Source organism: Bufo bufo, chromosome 6, assembly GCF_905171765.1.
Source record: "Bufo bufo chromosome 6, aBufBuf1.1, whole genome shotgun sequence".
Classification (NCBI taxonomy): Eukaryota; Metazoa; Chordata; class Amphibia; order Anura; family Bufonidae; genus Bufo; species Bufo bufo.
This window is the reverse complement of record NC_053394.1, coordinates 336987466-337009578: the sequence shown is the minus strand read 5'-3', so window position 1 is coordinate 337009578 and position 22113 is coordinate 336987466. Positions and strand designations below refer to the sequence as shown.

Below are 22113 nucleotides of genomic sequence, written 5' to 3'. Positions count from 1 at the left end.
CAATAAAAGGGGTTGTCTGGGTTCAGAGCTGAACCCAGACATATCCACTTCTTCCCCCACTTAGCCCCTCTGGCATGAGCATTGCCCTGCGCGATACAGGGCTGTTTGTTTATATTTTTACTCTGCTAGGCGGAGGCTTCGGCCTAGCAGTGTTCCCGGTGACATCACCGGCACTGATGGGCGGGTTTTAGCGCTGCCCTAGCCATTTTACAGGCTAGGGCAGCGCTAAAGCCCACCCATTAGTGCCGGTGACATCACCGGCAATGCTGCTTAGGCAGAAGCCTCCGCCTAGCTTACCCATGGAGAGCCTGGTATGTCACCGGATCTCCAGAAAAAGCCCTTGCCCTTATAATTAAGCCCCCAAACTTTAAATAAACCATGTGTATCTATTCCTTACCATTTTTTTTCTTTCCAGATTTCTGATTGCCTTAAAGGCGATGTTCAACTCTTTACAGGTGATGGTCTATACCAGGGCTGGCCAACCGGCGGCTCTCCAGCTGTTGTAAAACTACAACTTCCACCATGCCCTGCTTTAGGCTGATAGCTGTAGGCAGACTGGGCATACTGGGAGTTGTAGTTTTGCAACAGCTGGAGAGCCGCAGGTTGGCCAGCCCTGGTCTATACTAAGGATAGGCTGTTACTATCTGATCTGTGGGGGTCCGACTCCCCACTTCCCTGCCGATCATCTGTTCTGTGCCGGAAACTACACAGGTCTGTCCTTTGTGTAGTGGACGGAGATGGTAAGTGCAGAGCAGCTCCCATTGTAGTCCCGCCGCCAGAGCTACTGCAGAACAGCTGATGGGTCGGGAGTGCGAGGAGTCGGACCCCCGCTGATCACATAGTGATCCTGAAGATAGGCCATCACTTGTAAAGGGCTAACCCCAAGTTAAAGCCTGAACAGCTGTGCCTATCTGTTTGCAGAGACACATAACTATGGTTCAACAGATTAAAACGCTGTTTTTCTTTTTGTTGATCCGAGGCTACTTCCCAAATTATGATACTTGTTCTTAATATGCAAATTAGGCATTTGGTGCAATGGGGGCGTCACTATTGCTCCTGTTGCACCCACGCTCCACCCCTTTCTGTGGTCAGCCCTTCCCTGGTTGCTTTGTCACTTCCTAGCCCTGTCAATCAAAGCAGCAAAGGAGGGGCTGTCCACAGAAAGGGGTGGGGTTTGGGAGCAATTGTGATGCCCTCATTGCACCAAATGCCTAATTTGCATATTGACAAAAAGTATCATAACTCAGGAACAAAGTCTCAGAAGAAAAATTGTATTTTAATGAGGTGAACTACAACTATGTGTCTGTGCAAACAGTTGGATAGGGGAGATTGTTGGTGACAGTTTCCCGTTAAAATGTCCTACTCACCAAAATGCATGACTTTTCGAGGATTTCTAACCAAATGAAAAATTGCCCATATTTTATTAAATCTGGAGTTAGAGTAGCTACCAAAGTTCAATAATAAAGTAAGGTTTCCACTTTTCTGTTTTATTGTGGCGGCCATTTTTGCAAAAGTGACAACAGGAAGTGCGGCCATATGGGTTGTCACTTTTTGAACTGGCTTCTTACCAACGGACGGTAACATTGTCACTATTATTAATTAATTATGCTGACATGCTGTTCTGAGAAGCGAATTGAATGGTGACAACCAGTATGGTAGCACTTCCTGTTATATTTGCAAAAAATGTCCGAATAGAAAAATGCGTAAAAAACTAAGTTACCAAACTAATGCTCTTACTTCAGATTTACTGGTTTTGGGTAGAAATCCATTTTTAGAAATATCTTTAAAGCCATGCATCTGTGTGAGCCATACATTATCAGGACTCTGTTTCCATTCACTGACGGCAAGTGGAGATCTTGGAAATGGCAAGGAGTAGAAACGTGGTACATCTATTCACTAAGCTTTATTTGCATAAAACCAGCAAAATTCATAAAACTTTCGCACACTGCATTGTTGCATCTCGTTTTAAAGGGATTGTCCAGGATTAGAAAACCATGGCTGCTTTCTTCCAAAAACAGCACCACCCCTGTCGTGTTGTATTGCGGCTCGGCCCCATTTACTTCAATGGAGCTCAGCAGTAATATCGGACATAACCCAAGCACAGGGGTGGTGCTGTTTCTGGAAGAAAGCAGCCATGTTTTTTTTCCTAATCCTGGAATACCCCTTTAAATTTGCAGATTGTTTTTTTTTTTTTTTTTTTTTCAGAACAGATTTTAAAAGAGAGAGGACCATTTTCCTCCTAAAAACCGCCACACAACTGCATGTGCGGACCACGCCTAAAGGAATACTTGAATGTATGCCCTTGAACTCAGGAGCTCTACAGAAATTTAGTAGCCATTTTATATGGCATTTAGAATTATTACTCTCGCAGAACTTGTATATGAAGATGTACGTAACAGATTTAACCAACAGAACAAAATGGACGGAGAAATGTATCATTTCCTTTGAGAAAATGGCCGCCCTTTCAGTGTCAGAGGGGGTTAGCAAGACGTCTGCCACTGAAACGGGCAAAGCCACGTACAGCTCAACAGTTTGATATCTGCTATAAAGGTGGACCTGTAGCCTACTAACCCGAGGCAGTGATATCGACAGCCAACACATGGCTGAGCACACAAAATGGCTGCCTGCACTTGGGAGTAGGTGGGGGATGGGTATGTTTGGTTTAACATGCACACCCAGATAGCTTCCTCACTAGCTGATAGGGTCCCTGAGTCCACACAGAAATGTACATTTCCTCACACACGCACACGCGTCATTCCTTTACAGAAGTCCGTTAGAAAAGAAAATGAAGCGTCACATCCATCTGGTGGGTGCATATTCCCCTTTTGTGAAAACACCGCCGTCAAATACTCACACATGCGTCATAGTGTCCTAAAATATGTACACGCCACTCTAGTAAGCACCTTTAAAGTGATTATATACAAGTCTGTCAGGTAGGTCGACGGGGTAAGTCACCACCAGGTCATAATAACGTTGTCCATTATACCGTCTCAGTGCAGCTGTTACAGGGTTAATTATGACATGTTGTGATGGCAGGTCAGTAACGAGGCGCCCGATTGGCTGGGTTGGTTGTGTATCTGAACACCCTATTGGCGTCCGCCATTGCGAGCAATCGGGGTATCTTCTGCCATTCTCTACCCTTTAATAAAATGGCAGCCGAAATCCGATTGGTTGCAACAGGGGACGCCATCGTTATAAATCAGGTCACCCGCACCGAGTACATGAGGGACATGCAATGCTCAAGCTCTCATATCTCTTCCTCCATGACAGTATGGCTGCTGTGACAGAATGATTCACCCCGTGTGTTTACTAGGCGGTGCCAGGAAATTGTACTCCGATTAATCACCAGGTGCCTGCTCAGTAAATACCAGCCCTTAAAGGGGTCATGTAGGATTACAAGAGGTAAGACGCTTTTTCTCCCCCCCCCCCCCAGAAACAGCGCCACTCTTATCCACAGGATGTGTCTGGTATTGCACCTCATAGGACAGGAGTCCCAGATTTGACGGTATTTTTTTCAAATTTCCTTTACATTAATAAATTAGTATTTCACTTAAATATATAGCCCTAAATAGTACATGTTTTAATACGTAAGTATATACTATATGTACTAATATATTAAAATATAATAAATAGTCATAGGCTAGAGAAGGCGGTCTTTCTAACGACACACACTGGGAATTCATTAGCCTGCCCAGAAGCCCTACGTCCTCGCCGTCATCTCTTTCTTCATACGCTCTATTGGGATACTCATCGGATTACCTTTCTGCCGCAGATTCCCCTCGCTCCTCCCCTGCTTATCTACATCCACTTGCCATCGTCAACCTGCGCCCCCTTTCTGCTGATGCCAAGCATTGCAGGTCCCTCTGGCAAGTGAAGGGAACGTGTTAGAAACCCACTGTGCATGTTGGAAACCGATGTGGTGGATAGATTGCACGCCATAACCTATGTACTCAGTGGAGGAGATTTATCAAAGTTGCTAAGGAAAATTGGCTTAGTTGCCCATAGCAACCAATCAGATTCCACCTTTCATTTTTTCAAAGCTCCTTTGGAAAATGAAACAAGCAATCCGATTGGTTGCAAGGGGCAACTAAGCCAGTTTTCCATTACAGCAGTTTTGATAAATGCCCCCAATGTAGGGGGTAACTTGATTTTTCAAATAAATTGGTAATGCTAATGACTGCCATCAGTTCTAGAGAATAAGATATATAAGACAATATGGTTTATCATTAAAGTTCCTTGTAACTGGACCTTAAAGGTCTCCTCTAATAGCCATTGATATATTTCCAGGGTCACAGTTACCCTCATGTATTACAACATGCCATACCATTGGCGAATGGGTCACACATAACCAGAATACCCCATAATACATTTTTTTGCTGAATGAGGATGTGAGAATATGAAGAAATAAAAATATTGGGGAGATTTAGCAAAACTGGTGTAACAGAAAACTGGCTTAGTTGCCCATAGCAACCAATCAGATTCCAACTTACATATTTCAGAGCTCCTTTGGAAAATAAAAGCTGGACTCTGGTTGGTTGGTATGGGCAACTAGACCAGTTTTCCTTTACACGTGTTTTGATAAATGTCCCCCATTGACTCTCAAGGGTTCGGGTAACTTCTCGACAAACTGTGTAGGTTACCCCCCCTTAATAAAGACGCTAGTAATGGGGTGTACTTACAGCACTGGCATGAGGGGTATGTTTACTACCAGAAAACAAAGAGGGGGACGGGTGGTCTTGTGCTTAGGGTAAGGGAAAGCAGAGGCAAGAGACGGTATTGCCAACCCAGGAGGCAGGACAGGAGATTTCCGGGTAGAGATAATGCCCATGTTCATGTAAACAAGCTAAAAGAAGTTCAGTGGTAGCACTGGCGCTGTCTCGGTTGGCACAGATAATTGCGGTGCCGCACTGCATTGCGACCCTGGAACTCCCGCGCCAGATTCTGCCTCTGTAGATTTTTACGTCCTAGCTTGCGCCTATCCACCACAGCTTTGGCGCGTTGGATCCTTGAGACTTGACCTACTTTTTCTAAAATAGCGGCTTTGGCAGTAACTGAGGTGGCATGGTGAGGTGTGCGACGCTCCACTCTGGTTTTGGATGGTGACCTGCAGAGAAGGGGGGTCAGTTGTTACAAGGCTAAAGTTGTGATACCTCTAACCCCATTCCTATATCCCGTCTACTCCATGGGGGAGAGTTATCAAAACTGGTGCAACGGGAAACTGGCTTAGCTGCCCATTGCAAACAATCGGATTGCATGTTTTATTTTTCAAAGCTCCTTTGGAAAATGAAAGGATCAATCTGATTGGTTGCTAGGAGCAATGAAGTCAGTTTTCCTTTACACTAGTTGTGATAAATCTCCCCCCATATGTAGGTATATAACTGGCACCACCGCAATATTTATATGCATAGGAAATAAAAATAAATTAGCTTTAAAGCCTATGAACACCTTTGGGGGCAAAAAAAAATTTTATGACTGCATTTTACCCATTTTTGGGCTTCGCACTTTCACTTTGTGGTGGTCATCTAATAAACCTCATCTCTAAATTACTAAAAGGTTATAAACATTTAAGATACATTCGTAAGATAAGAATTGAGCTGTAATGAGTGTTTAGGAAGTCAGAGATAAGGAGCAGTCAGTTGAGCTGCCTGTCAGGAAACAATAAAAATACAGACTTACTAGAGAATCTCAAGTCTGTACAAAGAAAGGGGCTCACAATTTTTAATGAAGACTAATTGAAAAAATGATTTTTAGCACAAAATTAGTACAAAGCATCAATAAAAACAATTGTAACCAAAGGTATCCATAGCTTTTAAATTTATTAACTTATCCCCAGGTGCACTCTGTAACACATATTCAGCATAAATGTGTAATACATACCTGTCTCTGGTTATTTCATGGGTGTCTTCCTCCACCACGATGCTGCCAGTAGTGATGTACACGGACATGCTGGGGTGCTCGATGAGGAGGTCTTCCAGTGGACTGCTTCCCAATGCATCATGTCCAGGACCCTCTGCAGTAAAACAGGGGGGAGGGGTAACGAACCAGCTCTCGTCCATCGACTGGGGTGGAAGGGGGGGAATGGACCAACCAATCCGCTCACCCAGGGAGTGTGGCAGTGGGCTAGAGTCAATACTGTCCGTTGGGCCTTCTGCCACATCATCCCTGCTTGAAGTTAAGGTGTAGCTATCTGATATGGCCAAAGGGGGTCAAGTTAGGAGTGGAAAGAAAGATGGAGGACCACACACATACGGTGTTAAAAAGAAGGGGTGGGGGATGGGAGAGAGGATGGGGAAGTTATTAGTTACGATAACTATTACAGATGTCATATAGGTGTCTATCCCTACACTATTAACTTCCATATCTATTTGTATAACACATGTTGCTTACATGCCATCTGCATATCAGATGCCATGTCTTCTGGTTTGGAAGTAATTGGGTTAATATAATTCGTGCAATTGGCTAATACACATATATTAATATAAAAAGTTAAACTAGTGTATACTTAGAGCTACTACTATACAGATCCAGGAGCCAGAACCTATAGGACTTGGTGCCTAACCTCCAACTGAAAAGAACACTGGGGAGGAGCACTGTCAGCAGTTCATAATGCTCCTCCCTAATGTCCACTTCAGCTAAATCTCAGGTACAATATACAGTCCAAAATGTTGGTTCCTTGAGCCGTATGGTTCCTGCTCTTAGCACTCATTAGTTTAACTCCTTATGGCCATATTACAAATGACCTTCAGCAAAGCTTTTACAAGATGGGCACAGAGCAGGGGGCAGTATAGAACATACAAAAACCTTACTCACTTTTTAAATGTCCTACTCCTCCAGTCGCCACTGGTCTGCTTCATATCCATCGTTCACATGATCACTGGCCTCAGTGGTCACATAGGCATGAATGGCAAGTGACTGTTACAGGTCCAGCAGAGGCTGGGCCAGAGTGGCAGTGCTGGAGCAGCAGGACATATAAAAGACGAGTAAGTGTTTTTTGTTTATTTTATACCACCCCTGCTCTGTCCCCATTTTTTTTAAACCTTGCAAAACTCCTTTATGGCTGGGCTTCCAAGTGGTAGCCGCAACTTAATCCAGTATAAAAATGTAGTTTTAACACCATGCTGTTAAGTTAAACATTTTGTGCTTTTTTTTTTTCAAAGCTCTGTTTCTCTGACACGTTAACAGATAAGATGCTATATGCCTGCAGCCACCACTAGAGGGAGCTTACTGCATACTGTTTATACACTGAGATCCATAGTAAACCAGTATACGGAAAGCTCCCATGCTTTCCCTACTGGCCTTGCAGCTAGCCACCAGGTTAGCTTTCACTCTATCTATGCAGGGGCTTTGGAGCTCCTACCAAGATGTCAGCTATAACTGGTATTCATCTTCTCCCAGTCTGTAATAAAGGGGATGGATGCATACACGAATAAGTGTAGAAAGTTTAGAGGTTTTTTTTCTGGACTGTGATATGGGAAATAAGTAGATAAAAAGGAGGCTATCATGGCGTCTAGAATTAGTTGCTATTTTTTTTATTGTCCCTTTATAAAGGGGTTCTCTGGGAATCATTTAAAATGGCTGCCAGCAACCAGTCTCAGATTGTGAAAAGAACTGGTTGCAACCACTTGCAGAGCTGTCTAGGGGTGTGAGAGGATGGGCCCTCACTACACACTATGCTCCAGCACTTGAATACACTACATATTGGTGAGTTTTCCTGTCAGGCTTCTCAGCCATGATGGCATATCGTAGGCAGGATGACATCATTATCATCTATTGTAGAGAAGTGTAGTGATGCCCCGCCCCTTTACCCCTAGACAGCTCTGCAAGTGGTTGCAACCAGTCCTCCTCACACTGTAGGACAGGTTGGATGGCGGCCATTTTAAATAATTCCCAGAGAATCCCTTTAAGAACAGTTTACTCCCTCATGGCAAGTTCTGCGGCTCAGGCAAATACTAAGCTGGTGGCAGTGACTGCTGTCTCATGCCACATGACAAAATTTGCATGAGTCTTTGTTGCCCATCACAGCGTCATTGGTTGCTATGGCAACAATAACACTAATGTGTGTTCTTTAGTCAATTTGCTTTTTTTCATCAAAGTCCCGTTGCTTGTCCTTGGAGACAGACAGCGTTAGGCCTCATGCACACTGCCGTACCGTGTGCGTTCCGCATTTTGCGGAACATAAAGTCTGGCCTTCAATAGACCAGTCCTAGCCTTGTCCGTGATACAGACAAGAATAGGACATGTTCTATTTTTTTTGCAGGGCTGGGGAATGGAGGCCCCATTGAAGTGAACGGATCCGCATCCGAGCCGCATGCGCACCCAAACTACATTTGTGTGCATGAGGCCTTTAGCTGGAAAGATCTGTCATGTTGTCTGAACACAGGCATACAGCCAAATGTAAATATTGCACCTCGGTGGAGGACAGTTGGTACAAAGGAAGTAAAATATACATTTTAATTTATATTCCGTTTTAATCTATACAGCGATGTTTTAAGAGTGGAGTTCTCCTTTAAGTCCTGCAGATGTTTGCAGTTATTGCATTTGTTTGTGCCTGGCTTTTGAAATGTGTGGTGAAATTAAGCCAAAATTGTGGAAATACTTGAGAAATATCCAGCACTGAGTGGAAACTTTTGCTGCTTCCTGTATCTTCTATGGCAAGCTACGGAACAAGGGCCGCTGGGACTTTAAAAGAAACCCTGCCTGGAAACAGAGATAAGTGGCTGTTCCCCCAACCGTTTTCCATAACAAAATAGCATGCGCCTGAGCAGACACACACTGGGTCCAGGACTAAATTTAAGGCAGGCCTCTGGAGAACGTTTTAAGGAATGTTAATTGCGGTCGCTGTGGAAAATAAGCGTTACCCAGCAGTCCTTACCTGGGATGTCGATAATTAGCCAGCCATCATCTTCCTCCTCTGTTACAAAGGCTTTTGGTTCTACGGGGTCACTGGCTGGTCTCTCGCTGAAGAACAGTCGGGTGAAGCGTTGGAACATGGCTGAAGTGAACCTTGGAGATTGCTGGAGGTTATGAGAGGGGAAGCCGGAAGGGGTGTAAAAAGGTGGGCGACGTTGTGTGGTGGGGTCAGCAGAGTCCCACTAAAGGATTTGTAAACATGAGGCTTCTGTATGGCTTGGATAAAATAACCCTGCAATGAGAGGTACACAACCATAAGACAAACAATACAAAACACGCAACACGTCACTGCCATGTGCTGTTGGGTGCCTGATGCGCACCGACACTGCAGTGTGCTGTTGGGTGCCCAATGTGACACATCACTGCGGTGTTGGGCGCCTGATGTGACATGTCACTGCCGTGTAGCGTTGGGTACCTAATAAGACAAGTCACTGCCATCTGCATGATGCGACCCGTCATTGTGGTGTGGTATTGGGTGCCTGATGTGACATGTCGCGGTGTGGTACAGGGTGCCTGATGCGACACATCACAGTGGTGTGGTATTGGGTGCCTGATGCGACACATCACAGTGGTGTGGTATTGGGTGCCTGATGCGACCCGTCATTGTGGTGTGGTATTGGGTGCCTGATGAGACACATCATTGCGGTGTGGTACAGGGTGCCTGATGCGACACATCACAGTGGTGTGGTATTGGGTGCCTGATGCGACCCGTCATTGTGGTGTGGTATTGGGTGCCTGATGAGACACATCATTGCGGTGTGGTACAGGGTGCCTGATGCGACACTTCACTGCCATGTGGTGTTGGGTGCCTGATGCGACCCGTCATTGTGGTGTGGGACAGGGTGCCTGATGTGACATGGTGTGGTACTGGGTTCCTGATGCGACACATCACAGTGGTGTGGTATTGGGTGCCTGATGCGACCCGTCATTGCGGTGTGATATTGGGTGCCTGATGCGACCCGTCATTGTGGTGTGGTATTGGGTGCCTGATGCGACACTTCACTGCCATGTGGTGTTGGGTGCCTGATGCGACATGTCATTGTGGTGTGGTACTGGGTGCCTGATGCGACACATCATTGCGGTGTGGTACAGGGTGCCTGATGCGACACATCACAGTGGTGTGGTATTGGGTGCCTGATGCGACCCGTCATTGTGGTGTGGTATTGGGTGCCTGATGCGACCCGTCATTGTGGTGTGGTATTGGGTGCCTGATGCGACCCGTCATTGCGGTGTGGTATTGGGTGCCTGATGCGACCCGTCATTGTGGTGTGGTATTGGGTGCCTGATGCGACACTTCACTGCCATGTGGTGTTGGGTGCCTGATGCGACATGTCATTGTGGTGTGGTACTGGGTGCCTGATGCGACACATCATTGCGGTGTGGTACAGGGTGCCTGATGCGACACATCACAGTGGTGTGGTATTGGGTGCCTGATGCGACCCGTCATTGTGGTGTGGTATTGGGTGCCTGATGCGACCCGTCATTGTGGTGTGGTATTGGGTGCCTGATGCGACCCGTCATTGCGGTGTGGTATTGGGTGCCTGATGCGACCCGTCATTGTGGTGTGGTATTGGGTGCCTGATGCGACACTTCACTGCCATGTGGTGTTGGGTGCCTGATGTAGTACCATCACTCTTGGACCAGTGTTACTGTTCTATTACAACTCCTGTTTTCATGATTCTCCCATACACCTCACCATCTCTTTCCCCTCTGCCCAAATCTCGAAGCTGCATCCAACATGGTTCTTTAATCTGGAGGCTGACATAATGTCTACTGAAGACCGTGGACAGGCCGTGGACACCAAGTCATCACAATGTGACGCCTTATTTTCCTCATATGACTTAGGCCTCCTGCACACGACCGTTGTGTGCACCCGTGGCCGTTGTGCCGTTTTCCGTTTTTTTTCGCGGACCCATTGACTTTCAATGGGTCCGTGGAAAAAACGGAAAATGCACCGTTTTGCAGCCGCATCCGTGATCCGTGTTTCCTGGCCGTGAAAAAAATATGACCTGTCCTATTTTTTTCACGGCCAACGGTTCACGGACCCATTCAAGTCAATGGGTCCGTGAAAGAACACGGATGCACACAAGATTGGCATCCGTGTCCGTGATCCGTGGCCGTAGGTTAGTTTTTATACAGACGGATCCGAAGATCCGTCTGCATAAAGCTTTTTCAAAGCTGAGTTTTCACTTCGTGAAAACTCAGAACCGACAGTATACTACGCTACTTCAGTCCTGGTTGCCATGGTTACTTAGCAATAGTACAATAGTAGAAGATTCATACTTACCTGCTGCTGCGATGTTCGTGTCCGGCCGGGAGCTCCACCTACTGGTAAGTGACAGCCTCAGGTCTGTGCGGCGCATTGCTAAATGAACTGTCACTTACCAGTAGGAGGAGCTCCCGGCCGGACACAGACATCGCAGCTCCCAGGTAAGTATGAATCTTTTACTATTGTACTATTGCTAGTAACCCGCTGCCACCAATGATCGGGGGGGGGGAAGAGATGGGAGGCCGCACACTGGCCACCAATGTTGTTAATGCTATAGAGGGAGGGGGGGCCGATGGGGGGCGCACACTGTGCCACCAACGATTTATTACAATAGAGGGAGGAAGGGGGGGGGGGGCGCACACTGTGCCACCAACGAATTATTACAATAGAGGGAGGAAGGAGGGGGGGGGGGGGGGCACTGGCCACCAATGATATTCAAACTGGGGAGGGGGGGGGGGGTCTGCCCCCTGCTGCCTGGCAGCCCTGATCTCTTACAGGGGGATATGATAGTACAATTAACCCCTTCAGGTGCGGCACTTGAGGGGTTAATTGTGCTGATCACGGCCCCCTGTAAGAGATCGGATGCTGCTAGGCAGCAGGGGGCAATCATGTACACAGTTCGTAGTATATTCTAACTAGAAGCGTCCCCATCACTATGGGAATGCCTCTGTGTTAGAATATACTGTCGGATATGAGTTTCACGATCTAACTCATATCCGACAGTATATTCTAACATAGAGGCGTTCCCATGGTGATGGGGACGCTTCAAGTTAAAATATACCATCGGATTGGAGAAAACTCAGATCCGATGGTATAATAGGCACTCCTGACTTTACATTGAAAGTCAATGGGGGACGGATCCGTTTGAAATGGCACCATATTGTGTCAACGTCAAACGGATCCGTCCCCATTGACTTGCATTGTAATTCAGGACGGATCCGTTTGGCTCCGCACGGCCAGCCGGACACCAAAACGACTTTTTTTTCATGTCCGTGGATCCTCCAAAAATCAAGGAAGACCCACGGACGAAAAAACGGTCACGGATCACGGAAAAACGGGACCCGTTTTTGCGGACCGCAAAAAAATACGTTCGTGTGCAGGAGGCCTTAAAGGGGTTATCCCATGATTAATGTAAAAAATAAAAACACCATATAGTACGTGACAATCTCTTTCTAACTAGAACCAGCCCTGTACCTCACATGGATCGAGAGATCTCCCCATTCATTGCTACAATTTGCTAGATTTATATCAAGCAGGCAGCTCAAGGGGGTGTCCTTTCTGCTGCAGCCCAAGGGGCTTGTCCTTTTTGCTGCAGCCCAAGGGGTTTGTCCTTTTTGCTGCAGCTCAAGGGGTGTGCCCTTTCTGCTGCAGCTCAAGGGGCGTGTCCTTTCTGCTGCAGCTCAAGGGGCGTGTCCTTTCTGCTGCATCTCTCTCCCGGAGGCAGATGAAGAATGGAAGTGAGCATGTGCGGCCTTCTCAGTGAGGCGGACAAAGTAATAAATAAAAAAAATAACAGCAGGTGGTGCTATACAGATAGATTTTATGAATGACTGTGGCTATACAAAAAAATGTATTACATGCAATTACAACAGTAATCAGATTCAGGTGCTGGTTTGAAAACTGCAGAATATTTTTTGTGGGACAACCCCTTTAAGTTCCTTCCAAAAAGGGGTTATGTGGAAGGACACAGAAAAGAAGTCCATTTATCTCATTCACACCATGTGATCCCAGCAGCGGACAATGATTCATCTGTCAGTGAAATCTATGGCTGCTCCTACTAAACGCCTGGTTCACAGAATCCCCGAAACCCCAAAAAATAGGTTTCATGCAAATTGTGGAAATTATACACAGATTTATCCAGCAGCCTGTACACAGTGCAAGGTCAGAGTACACGTAAACGCCACAATATGTCACCTCATCTGCTCCATCCTCAGAACACTGGTATCTTTCATCAAGGGCACAGCCTGACTAATCTCCTTACTGTCTGAGCTGCGACTGCCACAGAAGGCGCCCGCCTCTCCTGAGCAGATTATTATTTCATCTGGGCCCCCTGCAGGACATCAGGCTGGAAGGAGTTAATGATATCCACCGTGATAATCTGAACCAGGAGACTTGGACAGCCTGTACTAGTCACAGGGTGGGCTCACCTTACAGCAGCGACTCAAATATGCAGACCTGACAAGGTTCCCTAATTCACATGCCGAAGCGGCTGAAATGTACTGCAGATTGAGGGATCTCTCCCGACTCCACTAGACACATGCACGCCCGGCTCAGCCGAGCATGCATGTGTTCCACACAAGCTGAAAGCCACTGCCGGACACCTTATCTCTGCAAGAACTAAACCTGAAATCATACATCTGGCATGAGGGGAGTCAGGAGGCCCCATACACATAGATGGTGGGTCAGTCCTGCTGAAATCAACAAGTTCGCATGACATTTAACCAATGTGCATGGTCTGCGTAAAGAGCACCTGCCAGCAGGATCGACCCTATTGATCCAGGCATACTGCCTGATAGGGCTGATCCTGCAGATTAAAACAATACCTGTCTTGTGAAAATTGGTTGTTTCGTTCCCGAGAAAAAAAGGCTTTTATTCTTCATGCAAATGAGGGCTGCAGTGCATCAAGGGGCGTGACCTAGCCCCAAAAGGCATCTCATTTTTACAAGGCTCAGTGCACTAAAACCCTCATTTGCATGAACAATAAAAGTCTCTTTTCTCGGGAATGACACAGCCGATTTTGACAAAACAGGAAACAGTTTAATCAGCAGGATCAATCCTACCAGACAGTATGCTTTAATAGGGTGGATCCTGCTGACAATTGCTCTTTAAAGCTGGCCACAGACTTGAGGTTTTTGTTGGAGAACTCCGTTAATGTCTGTCTTCATGGATATTTTCCTACCTGCCTGATCCGATGTTCCTCCAGGAGTTCTGCAACACCAGAAGAGTCTATGATTTATGGATGACTGGGACAGGATAGCTATCAGTCACCGAAGCATTTGTCCATGATCAGCTTAAAGGGGTTGTCTCATCACAGACCACCCACTTTAACATGAGAACCACTGTGACGATTAACCGATTGCCAAAGGTCTGGCCAAAAAGTACATTTTTGGAACTTCTGGACCCGTAGTGGTCAACCTGCCTCATACAGGGATCCTCAAACACAGCCCTAGACTCCGGTTAGGGCACTATAGCAACCAGCTGGCTACGGCCTCTTTCACACGAACGATACGGATTGGCTCTGGACGCGTTCAGGACCCGTTCAGTGAAACTCGCACCATTTTACAAGCAAGTTCAATCAGTTTTGTCTGCGATTGCGTTCAGTTTTTTCCGCGCGGGCGCAGTGCGTTTTTCAAGCGTGTGATAAAAAAACGGAAGGTTTACAAACAACATCTCTTAGCAACCATCAGTAAAAAACGCATCGCATCCGCACTGGCTTGCAGATGCAATGCGTTTTTTATTGAAGCCCCATTAATTTCTATGGGGCCAGGGCTGCGTGAAAAACGCAGAATATAGAACATGCTGCGTTTTTCGCGCAACGCAGAACTGATGCGTGAAAAAAAAAAAACGCTCATGTACACAGACCCATTGAAATGAATGGGTCAGGATTCAGTGCGGGTGCCATGCGTTCACGTCACGCATTGCACCCGCGCAGAAAACTCGCTCGTTTGAGAGAGGCCTAAAGGGTTAACCAGTTTTATAAAGTGATTCCGACCTGCTCGTTTCTGTATGTTTTTCTGATGACACTGTGGGCTTTTTCTGACATAGCATAAAAGAATGCGTGTAATGTGACATGTTCCTCCAGAGAAGTAATTCTAAGAACATTTCCAAAAACTGCTTCTTTAAGAAACAAAGGACTGATGGACAGCACACCCACTAAAGTGTAGGCCATTTTGAAAGTCACAAAATGGCCGCTCATCAAGCTTCAGTGATGCTGAAGGTCAAAGGCATCGATAAACTAAAAAGCTGCGTTGTAGGTGCCAGGTGTAGTTTACAACCTATGGACACACAATATACCAGGTTGTAATACGACCCTGCACTGAACGATATCTCTGCAGGATGGAGACACTGGCGCAATGTCTGAGGTGAAGGTTCGCCTGGAGGAGAACATGACACTTGAGCTCACAAACTGAAGGCCTAACGCCACTGAAAACACAAAACAATCCACCCTCATGTCCCGCTATGGACGCCCCTGCTCGGTGTACTGCTGGTAGGTCATATTTAAAAAGGCAGACACTGAAATAATAAGATACAGGACACAATGTCCTGAGCCCTCAGCTGTGCGCTGAGGATGGCGGCCCTGGCGTAAGTGAAGGCTCAGTACATCTAAAAATACAGGCCAGAGTACAGAAGTAACCTTCTACCTGACAGCAGGGTTGGTGCTGCTCTACTTTGCATGTCCTCTGTCCAGTGTTGTGACTAGGGAAAGGTCAGGCCGTGCCCAGGAGCCACATCAGAGGACAGGATCGGTCAGCAGTGGACGTCACACCGCTATCCATCGCCAATAGAATATATCTGGCTGTACCTGTGACCGTTCTATAGGCCCAGAGAACATACAGTGAACTGAGGGTAGGGAAATGAAAATCAGCTGACCTCGGGGCTTATATGAGGCGAGTATACATTTCTGCTGGGGTCGTCCTACAAAAAATATTTAACAGTTTTTAAACCAGCACCTGGATCTGAATACTTTTGTAATTGCACGTAATTAAAAATGTATTATAGCAACTGAGTTATTCAATGACATCTATCTGTATAGCGCCACCTGCTGTTTGCCCTTTTTCTATTTTCTTTGTCCTGCTCACTGGGACAGAAGCGCATGCTCAGTTTCATCCTTCAAATGCCAGCAGCAGAGAGGACACACCCCCGAGAGAGGACGTGCCCTCTAAAGCTTTGTTCATGTCTCCATTAGGAGATCCGGCTGGCTGTTCTAGCACAGAGCAGTCTGCGATTTCCGGCATAAATGGCGGATTTTGGTCGGCCGAAAACCATTGTATTTTTTTTGTCCGAACGACAGCCGGCATTTGAGCTGGATCTCCAAAATGGAGATGTGAACACGGCCCAGCTTGAAATAAATCTCGCAGAACAATTGTAGCAATGATGAGATCTCTGGACCCCTGTAAGGCACAGGGCTGGTCCTAGCTTTGTTAGAAAAGTATTGTCATGTACTATATGATCTCCGATTTTCATTATTTACAGTATTCATGGGATAACCCCTTTAAGTCTGCATTTGGACATGACCCCTACACTCCCGCTAATGCCCGCTTCTGGGTGACAGGCTATAGACACGAGATATACATGGCCAAGACAAGCATGTTCCATTTCAGAGTTTAGATATTCTACCACTAATTGAATGCCCACCTTTTAACACTTCATACAGTTTCTCAATCCACCCTGTACGGATTAATTTCTTTATAATGCTCATTTTATTTATTTCTTCGACTTTTGGGATAAACCCCAGCCAGCCATAGACAGACCAGATTAAATACTAGTAGAATACAGACACCACTAGAGGGAGCTATGGTGCTTACGACATACTGTTGTATTATAAACATATAAACTGTATGCACCAAGCTCCCCCTAGTGGTGGCTGCATGCAGATAGAATTCTATCAATGTTATCTATGTTTAGAGGGAACCTGTCATCTGGAAAATGCAATGTGCAGGAATCATGTTACATAGCAGGACGAGCTGAGCAGATTGGTATATACAAAGAGTGACTATAACTTGTAACTGATTAAGTCTCTGCTCAGTCTAAGTTCAGGAGTCCTGCAGGCAGAATCACCGATTAGGACCACCCACTGGACTCCTACACACAGAAAAAGCAATCGATCCTGTAGAAATTATCATGAGTTTATTTCCCCTCAAAATAGTATATATCAATCAATCAATCTGCTCAGCTTATCCTGCTCTATAACATAATGCTGGCAGATCAGCCAATGCTTGTTCAAGTGACAGGGTATTTGGGGCTTAAAAGGGTTGTGTAGTTTAAGCCACTGGGATAGACCATTACTAGCCGATCGGCGGGGTCTGACACCAGCACCCCAGAACTACACAGCACTTCAACCTTGTAGTGATGGAGATGACTTCCAGTGATGAAGCTAGACGTGAACAGCTGATCTGCAGGGTACAGGGTGTTGGACCCCCGCTGATCAGCTAGTGATGGCCTATACTCAGGATAAGCCATCACTAAAAGCTGGACAACCTTTTTAAAGGGAACCTGATCCCGAGAACGGGTATTCTGTACCCCGTGGAGGCCCCCTAAAATGAATGGAGCGGGTGGAGCAAATAGAGCACTAGGCGGAGCGAATGGAGCACTAGGCAATTGTGATAAGTGGGGATCTCAGTGGTAGGACCCCCCCAATGTGATAATCATCCCCTATCCTGTGGATACGGCATCACTTTACCCGGTTAATAAAACAGAAAAAAAAAAAAAAAACTGAGATCTGATCTCCATAAAAATATACAATGAAACTAATCAGCACTGGATTCTGAACCTATCTGGATGAGAAAAACAAAATGGCGTTCAAGGATGGCCGTTCACCATAAGAACTGAAGCGTGGCTTTCCAAACAGCAACCTGGCAATTTGCGGTCCCCAATGCACAAGCAACGTCCGTGCGGCGGCCGGGACGGATCGAGACCCACCGCAAAAAAATAGAACAAGTTCTATTTTTTTGTGGTGCGGAGGCACTCCGTAGTGCTTCCGTGGGGTTCCGATCCGTGCTTCCGCATCTCCATGAATGGGCCGGGTGCTCGTGTATTGCGGACCTGCCGTATGCGGGCCACAATACGGCCACGGGCACACAACGTTCATGTGCAAGAGGCCTTAGACTGTATAGGGAGTCGGATACCCACCCCCTCCAACTGGGCAGCACCCAGTTTTCAATTTACTCCTAAATTTCTAGGTGGAATAACAGAGGAATTAGATAATGCAGAGATCTACAAATAAATCATTGCGATGATCTAGTATGGATCACACAGCTGAAGGTTCATCCCAGTGTATCAGTTCAGATATTTTCGTGTAGACAGGAGCCACTGGCTGTGTGAACAGACCTCGGTCCTGACCGGCCACCGATCAGCTTCGCTGGGTTCAGACCTGAGCGTATTCGATATGCGCTGTTTACAGGTGTTTTTATCGGGCGTATTTTGGGGCGTTTTTGTATTTTGAAAAACGCACGTCGTACGCGCGTTCTTGCTACTGACCACAGAGGCGTACAATGAAAAACAGGTGTTACGCGCGACAATACGCCCCAGAGAAGCTCCTGTACTTCTTGGGGCGTAGGGCGTTTTACAGCGCGTTCGTACGCGCTGTAAAACGCTCAGGTGAGAACCGTGCCCATAGGGAAACATTGGTTTTTGCCTGTTGAGCGTTTTACAGCGCGTAGGAACGCGCTGTAAAACGCTCAGGTGTAAACCCAGCCTAAATGTTGACATTCACTGACAGCAAGCGCAGACTAAAAGGACAAAGCAGATGAGAACGTTGTGTAACTTTTCATCATGCAGTAATTAAAGTGACAGCTAATAGCAATGCTCTGTATATACCGCCAACAGTGCACACTGTGTACAGCCTGCCCTGTGTCAACACCTCCGCCGCCATCAACCCTCCTTAAGAGATTTGCTTTAGGCAAAAGGAATGCAGTGGCTATATGGTTAACCCTTTGTATACCAACCGCAGTTATGGATATGTTATACGGTAGAGCTATAAAAGCGCATCCTTAGGAAGATCCCCCCCCCCACACACAACTGATGCTGAAGTCCTCCTGCGCGACTAAATAAAGACCACCGAGACAACCTTTGAACTTCACAGGCTACGACTTGCCGGACAGACTCCGTCACCGTGTCCTGAAACGCGCCAGCGCCATCGGACATAAGTACTCGGGCGTTAACCCCTCCAATGTCAAGTCGGCTGCTGGGGGGGTCTGGATGGTAAACAGCTTTATTTAGAGGAGCAGGGTTATTCTCAGCACATCCTGGAAGTTCAGTGGAGGACAGGCATGGACGGCGTGACGTTCAATGTCATATGCAGATGAGACGCACGTCACCGGATTCTTCCATGTGAAATCCAAGGAAGGTGGATCCTGTTTACAGCTGCACGGATCCGCCGTAGGTAGAGAGGTCTCCCGCAATCTAAGGGGGTCCCCTAACGTCTCCCACCGGGGGGTTATGTTGATTGCGTGCATCTTCTGACTCCTCCCACTGATTAGTTTAGCCCCTCCTCTAACTTTTTCTACTGTTTACACTGTATCCATACGTATCCTACAGAAATGACTGGCATCCTTAAGAGGTGACCTAAATATCTGCGCCCTCGTTAAATGTCATAGGCCGCCGTCTGCGTAAACGAGAGCCTGAGGGAGATGCGGTTAACCCCTTCCTGCCCGGGAGAGAAGAAGCCGGATAAAATATCCCTTTCGCCTACAGCGAGGGGTTCGGATTTGATGCAGTGGGGGGGGGGGGCGTTCAACGCTTGGGGCTGGGATCGGCACACAAGACACCTGACTGTCATTTACGATTTCCATAGAAGGACTGAAATTTCGAGCAGATTTCTCCTGCAGATGACACCCCACCCCCTGCAGAACGTATCCAGGGCTCTTAACAGACCCGGATTACGGATTTGCATACTGACAGACCAAGCTGGGGGGGTGGGGGGGAGGAGGAGGAAAGGCTTGGGTCACCAGATCCAGGGACATTTGTGTCCTCTATAGCATTGGGAAATCATGACCTGCTAACCTTCCCCTGATAGGAGGACCAGGTGTAACAGACAGAGGGGATGATGGGGAGTGGGATCCGTACAGTTGAGGGGGATTAGAGCCCACCCCGGATCAAGAGGAGGAGAGAAGCAGAGGGGGAGGGAGAGGTACAGATGGAGGAAAGATGATCAACTACAGGGGCAGGCGAGAAGAAGAAGGGTGCAGGACGGACACAATAGGGCACCGTAAACAAAGAGCCCCCCACACAAGGCATTACGGAGGGGGCAATTAGCATGCAAGGCAAGGGGCAGAGGGAAGCGATCACAAATTAAAGGGAGGGGGTGTGCATACTGAAATGTAAAATCATGAAATCCAATACCCAGCCTGGACTACTCCTCAGCATTGTTCTCTCAAACATACAAAGGGTTAAGACACAAAGATGTCCTTTTTCTCTCCCCCCCCCCACCTTTTTTTTTCTTCTTTCCATTGTCACCTGTGACAACATCTGGTGCCTGTGACATCACAGGGAGAGGCAAGAAAACAAGACCCTGCAATGCCACCACCAAGGGCCATAGTAAAGGTTACAACCATGTATATACAGTACAAAGCATCGATACAGAATACAGTGACTATTAACCCTTACAGTGATTCCAGACACCGCCTGGCAGGCTGGACGAGCCATCAACACCCTCTAGCATCCATCCAGCCCACCGTATAAAGTTCAGGAGAAATGCAATGATTTCAGCTTTCCTGCAGCACCGGGGAGCTGGAAGATCAGGCACCGGGCAGGGGCATTCACCTTACCGTGCAGCCGTCCGCGTATACAGACACAACGTCCAGGGGCAGGCGCTATACAGAAGGCCAGTTGAGGTAGATGCACAGTACTGTATACAGGACAGCCTCTGCCGGCTCAATCCTTAGAACGGCTTCAACAGCTGACAGCTACGTCACACATGCACAGCCCCCGGGCCACGCCTCCCCCGTGACGTCACGCTCTGCGGGTTTAAGGAGAGGGAGGAGTGTAAACTGCGGTGACGTCATAGCAGTGCGAGAAAGGGCGGTGGAATGCTCTTCTGTACCGTAGTATTAGCTCCCATGGCATCTGGATAGCAATTTTTAACATTTTCCAGTGCTCCTAGAAGGTTGTGAGATCTCTGATAGAAGGAGAATTATCGTCACCATTAGGGCTCATGCACATGACCATATGTATTTTGAGGTGCGCAAAAAAAAACAACGGATGAGGTCCGTGTTGCATCCGTTTTTTTGAGGATCCGTTGTAACAATGCCTGTCCTTGTCCACAAAACAGACAAGAATAGGAAATGTACAATTTTTTTTTGCGGAACGGACACGGAATGCACGCAGAGATATTTGCGTCTTTTTGCGGCCCCGTTGAAATAAATGGTTCCACATGCGGGCTGAAAAAAAAATGGAATGGGAACGGACAAAAAATACGTTTGTGTGCATGAGACCTTATTAATATTATCATACTGGAGTGACTCCCCCTAGCCCTAGGTCCCACCAATACAGCTCTGACCCTTGAGACATGGCTTCCACCAGCAACGTGAAGGTGTCCAGCACTAACCTTCTCAGTTAGGGTACTTTCACACTAGCGTTTTTCTTTTCCGGCATAGAGTTCCGTCACAGGGGCTCTATACCGGAAAAGAACTGATCAGTTATATCCCCATGCTTTCTGAATGGAGAGTAATCCGTTCAGGATGTCTTCAGTTCAGTCATTTTGACAGATCAGGCAAAAGAGAAAACCGTAGCATGGTACGGTTTTATCTCCGGCGAAAAAAACTGAAGACTTGCCTGAATGGCGTATCCGGCGTTTTTTTCCCATAGGAATGTATTAGTGTATTAGTGCCGGATCCGGCATTCGGAATGCCGGATCCGTCCTTCCGGTCTGCGCATGCGCAGACCTTTAAAAATGAGAAAAAAATAAATACCGGATCCGTTTTGCCTGATGACACCAGAAAAACAGATCCGGTATTGCAATGCATTTTTCAGACTGATCAGGATCCTGATCAGTCTGAAAAATGCCTGATCAGTCAGAAAAAATGACATGCGTTTGCATACAGTTTGCCTGATCAGGCAGGCAGTTCAGGCAACAGAACTGCCTGATGGAATCAAACAACGCAAGTGTGAAAGTACCCTAACGTATGCTGCAACAGCTCTTTTTGGGAGAATGGACAAGATGGGCCTTTGCTTCTCATGGGCAGGTTCCAGTTGTCTTTCCTTGGACCATGTTTTGT

At 46.9% G+C, this 22113-nt stretch overlaps 1 protein-coding gene across 2 annotated transcripts; it reads right to left on the bottom strand.

Annotated features, from left to right (window-relative positions):
- Positions 1-371: 371 nt before the first annotated feature.
- TP53INP2 (tumor protein p53 inducible nuclear protein 2) lies at positions 372-20812 on the bottom strand. 2 transcript variants are annotated; one of them, XM_040438160.1, is made up of 4 exons: positions 20665-20812; positions 8873-9142; positions 5878-6187; positions 372-5104 (listed from the first exon to the last, which is right to left on the bottom strand). In XM_040438160.1, exons 2-4 carry the CDS (start codon positions 8988-8990, stop codon positions 4855-4857), a joined length of 678 nt encoding a protein of 225 aa, XP_040294094.1. In that variant the 5' UTR covers positions 8991-9142; positions 20665-20812; the 3' UTR covers positions 372-4854. The 2 variants fall into 2 exon arrangements, with proteins under 2 accessions (XP_040294094.1, XP_040294095.1); XM_040438161.1 differs by lacking the exon at positions 20665-20812 and adding an exon at positions 19211-19467.
- Positions 20813-22113: the final 1301 nt, after the last annotated feature.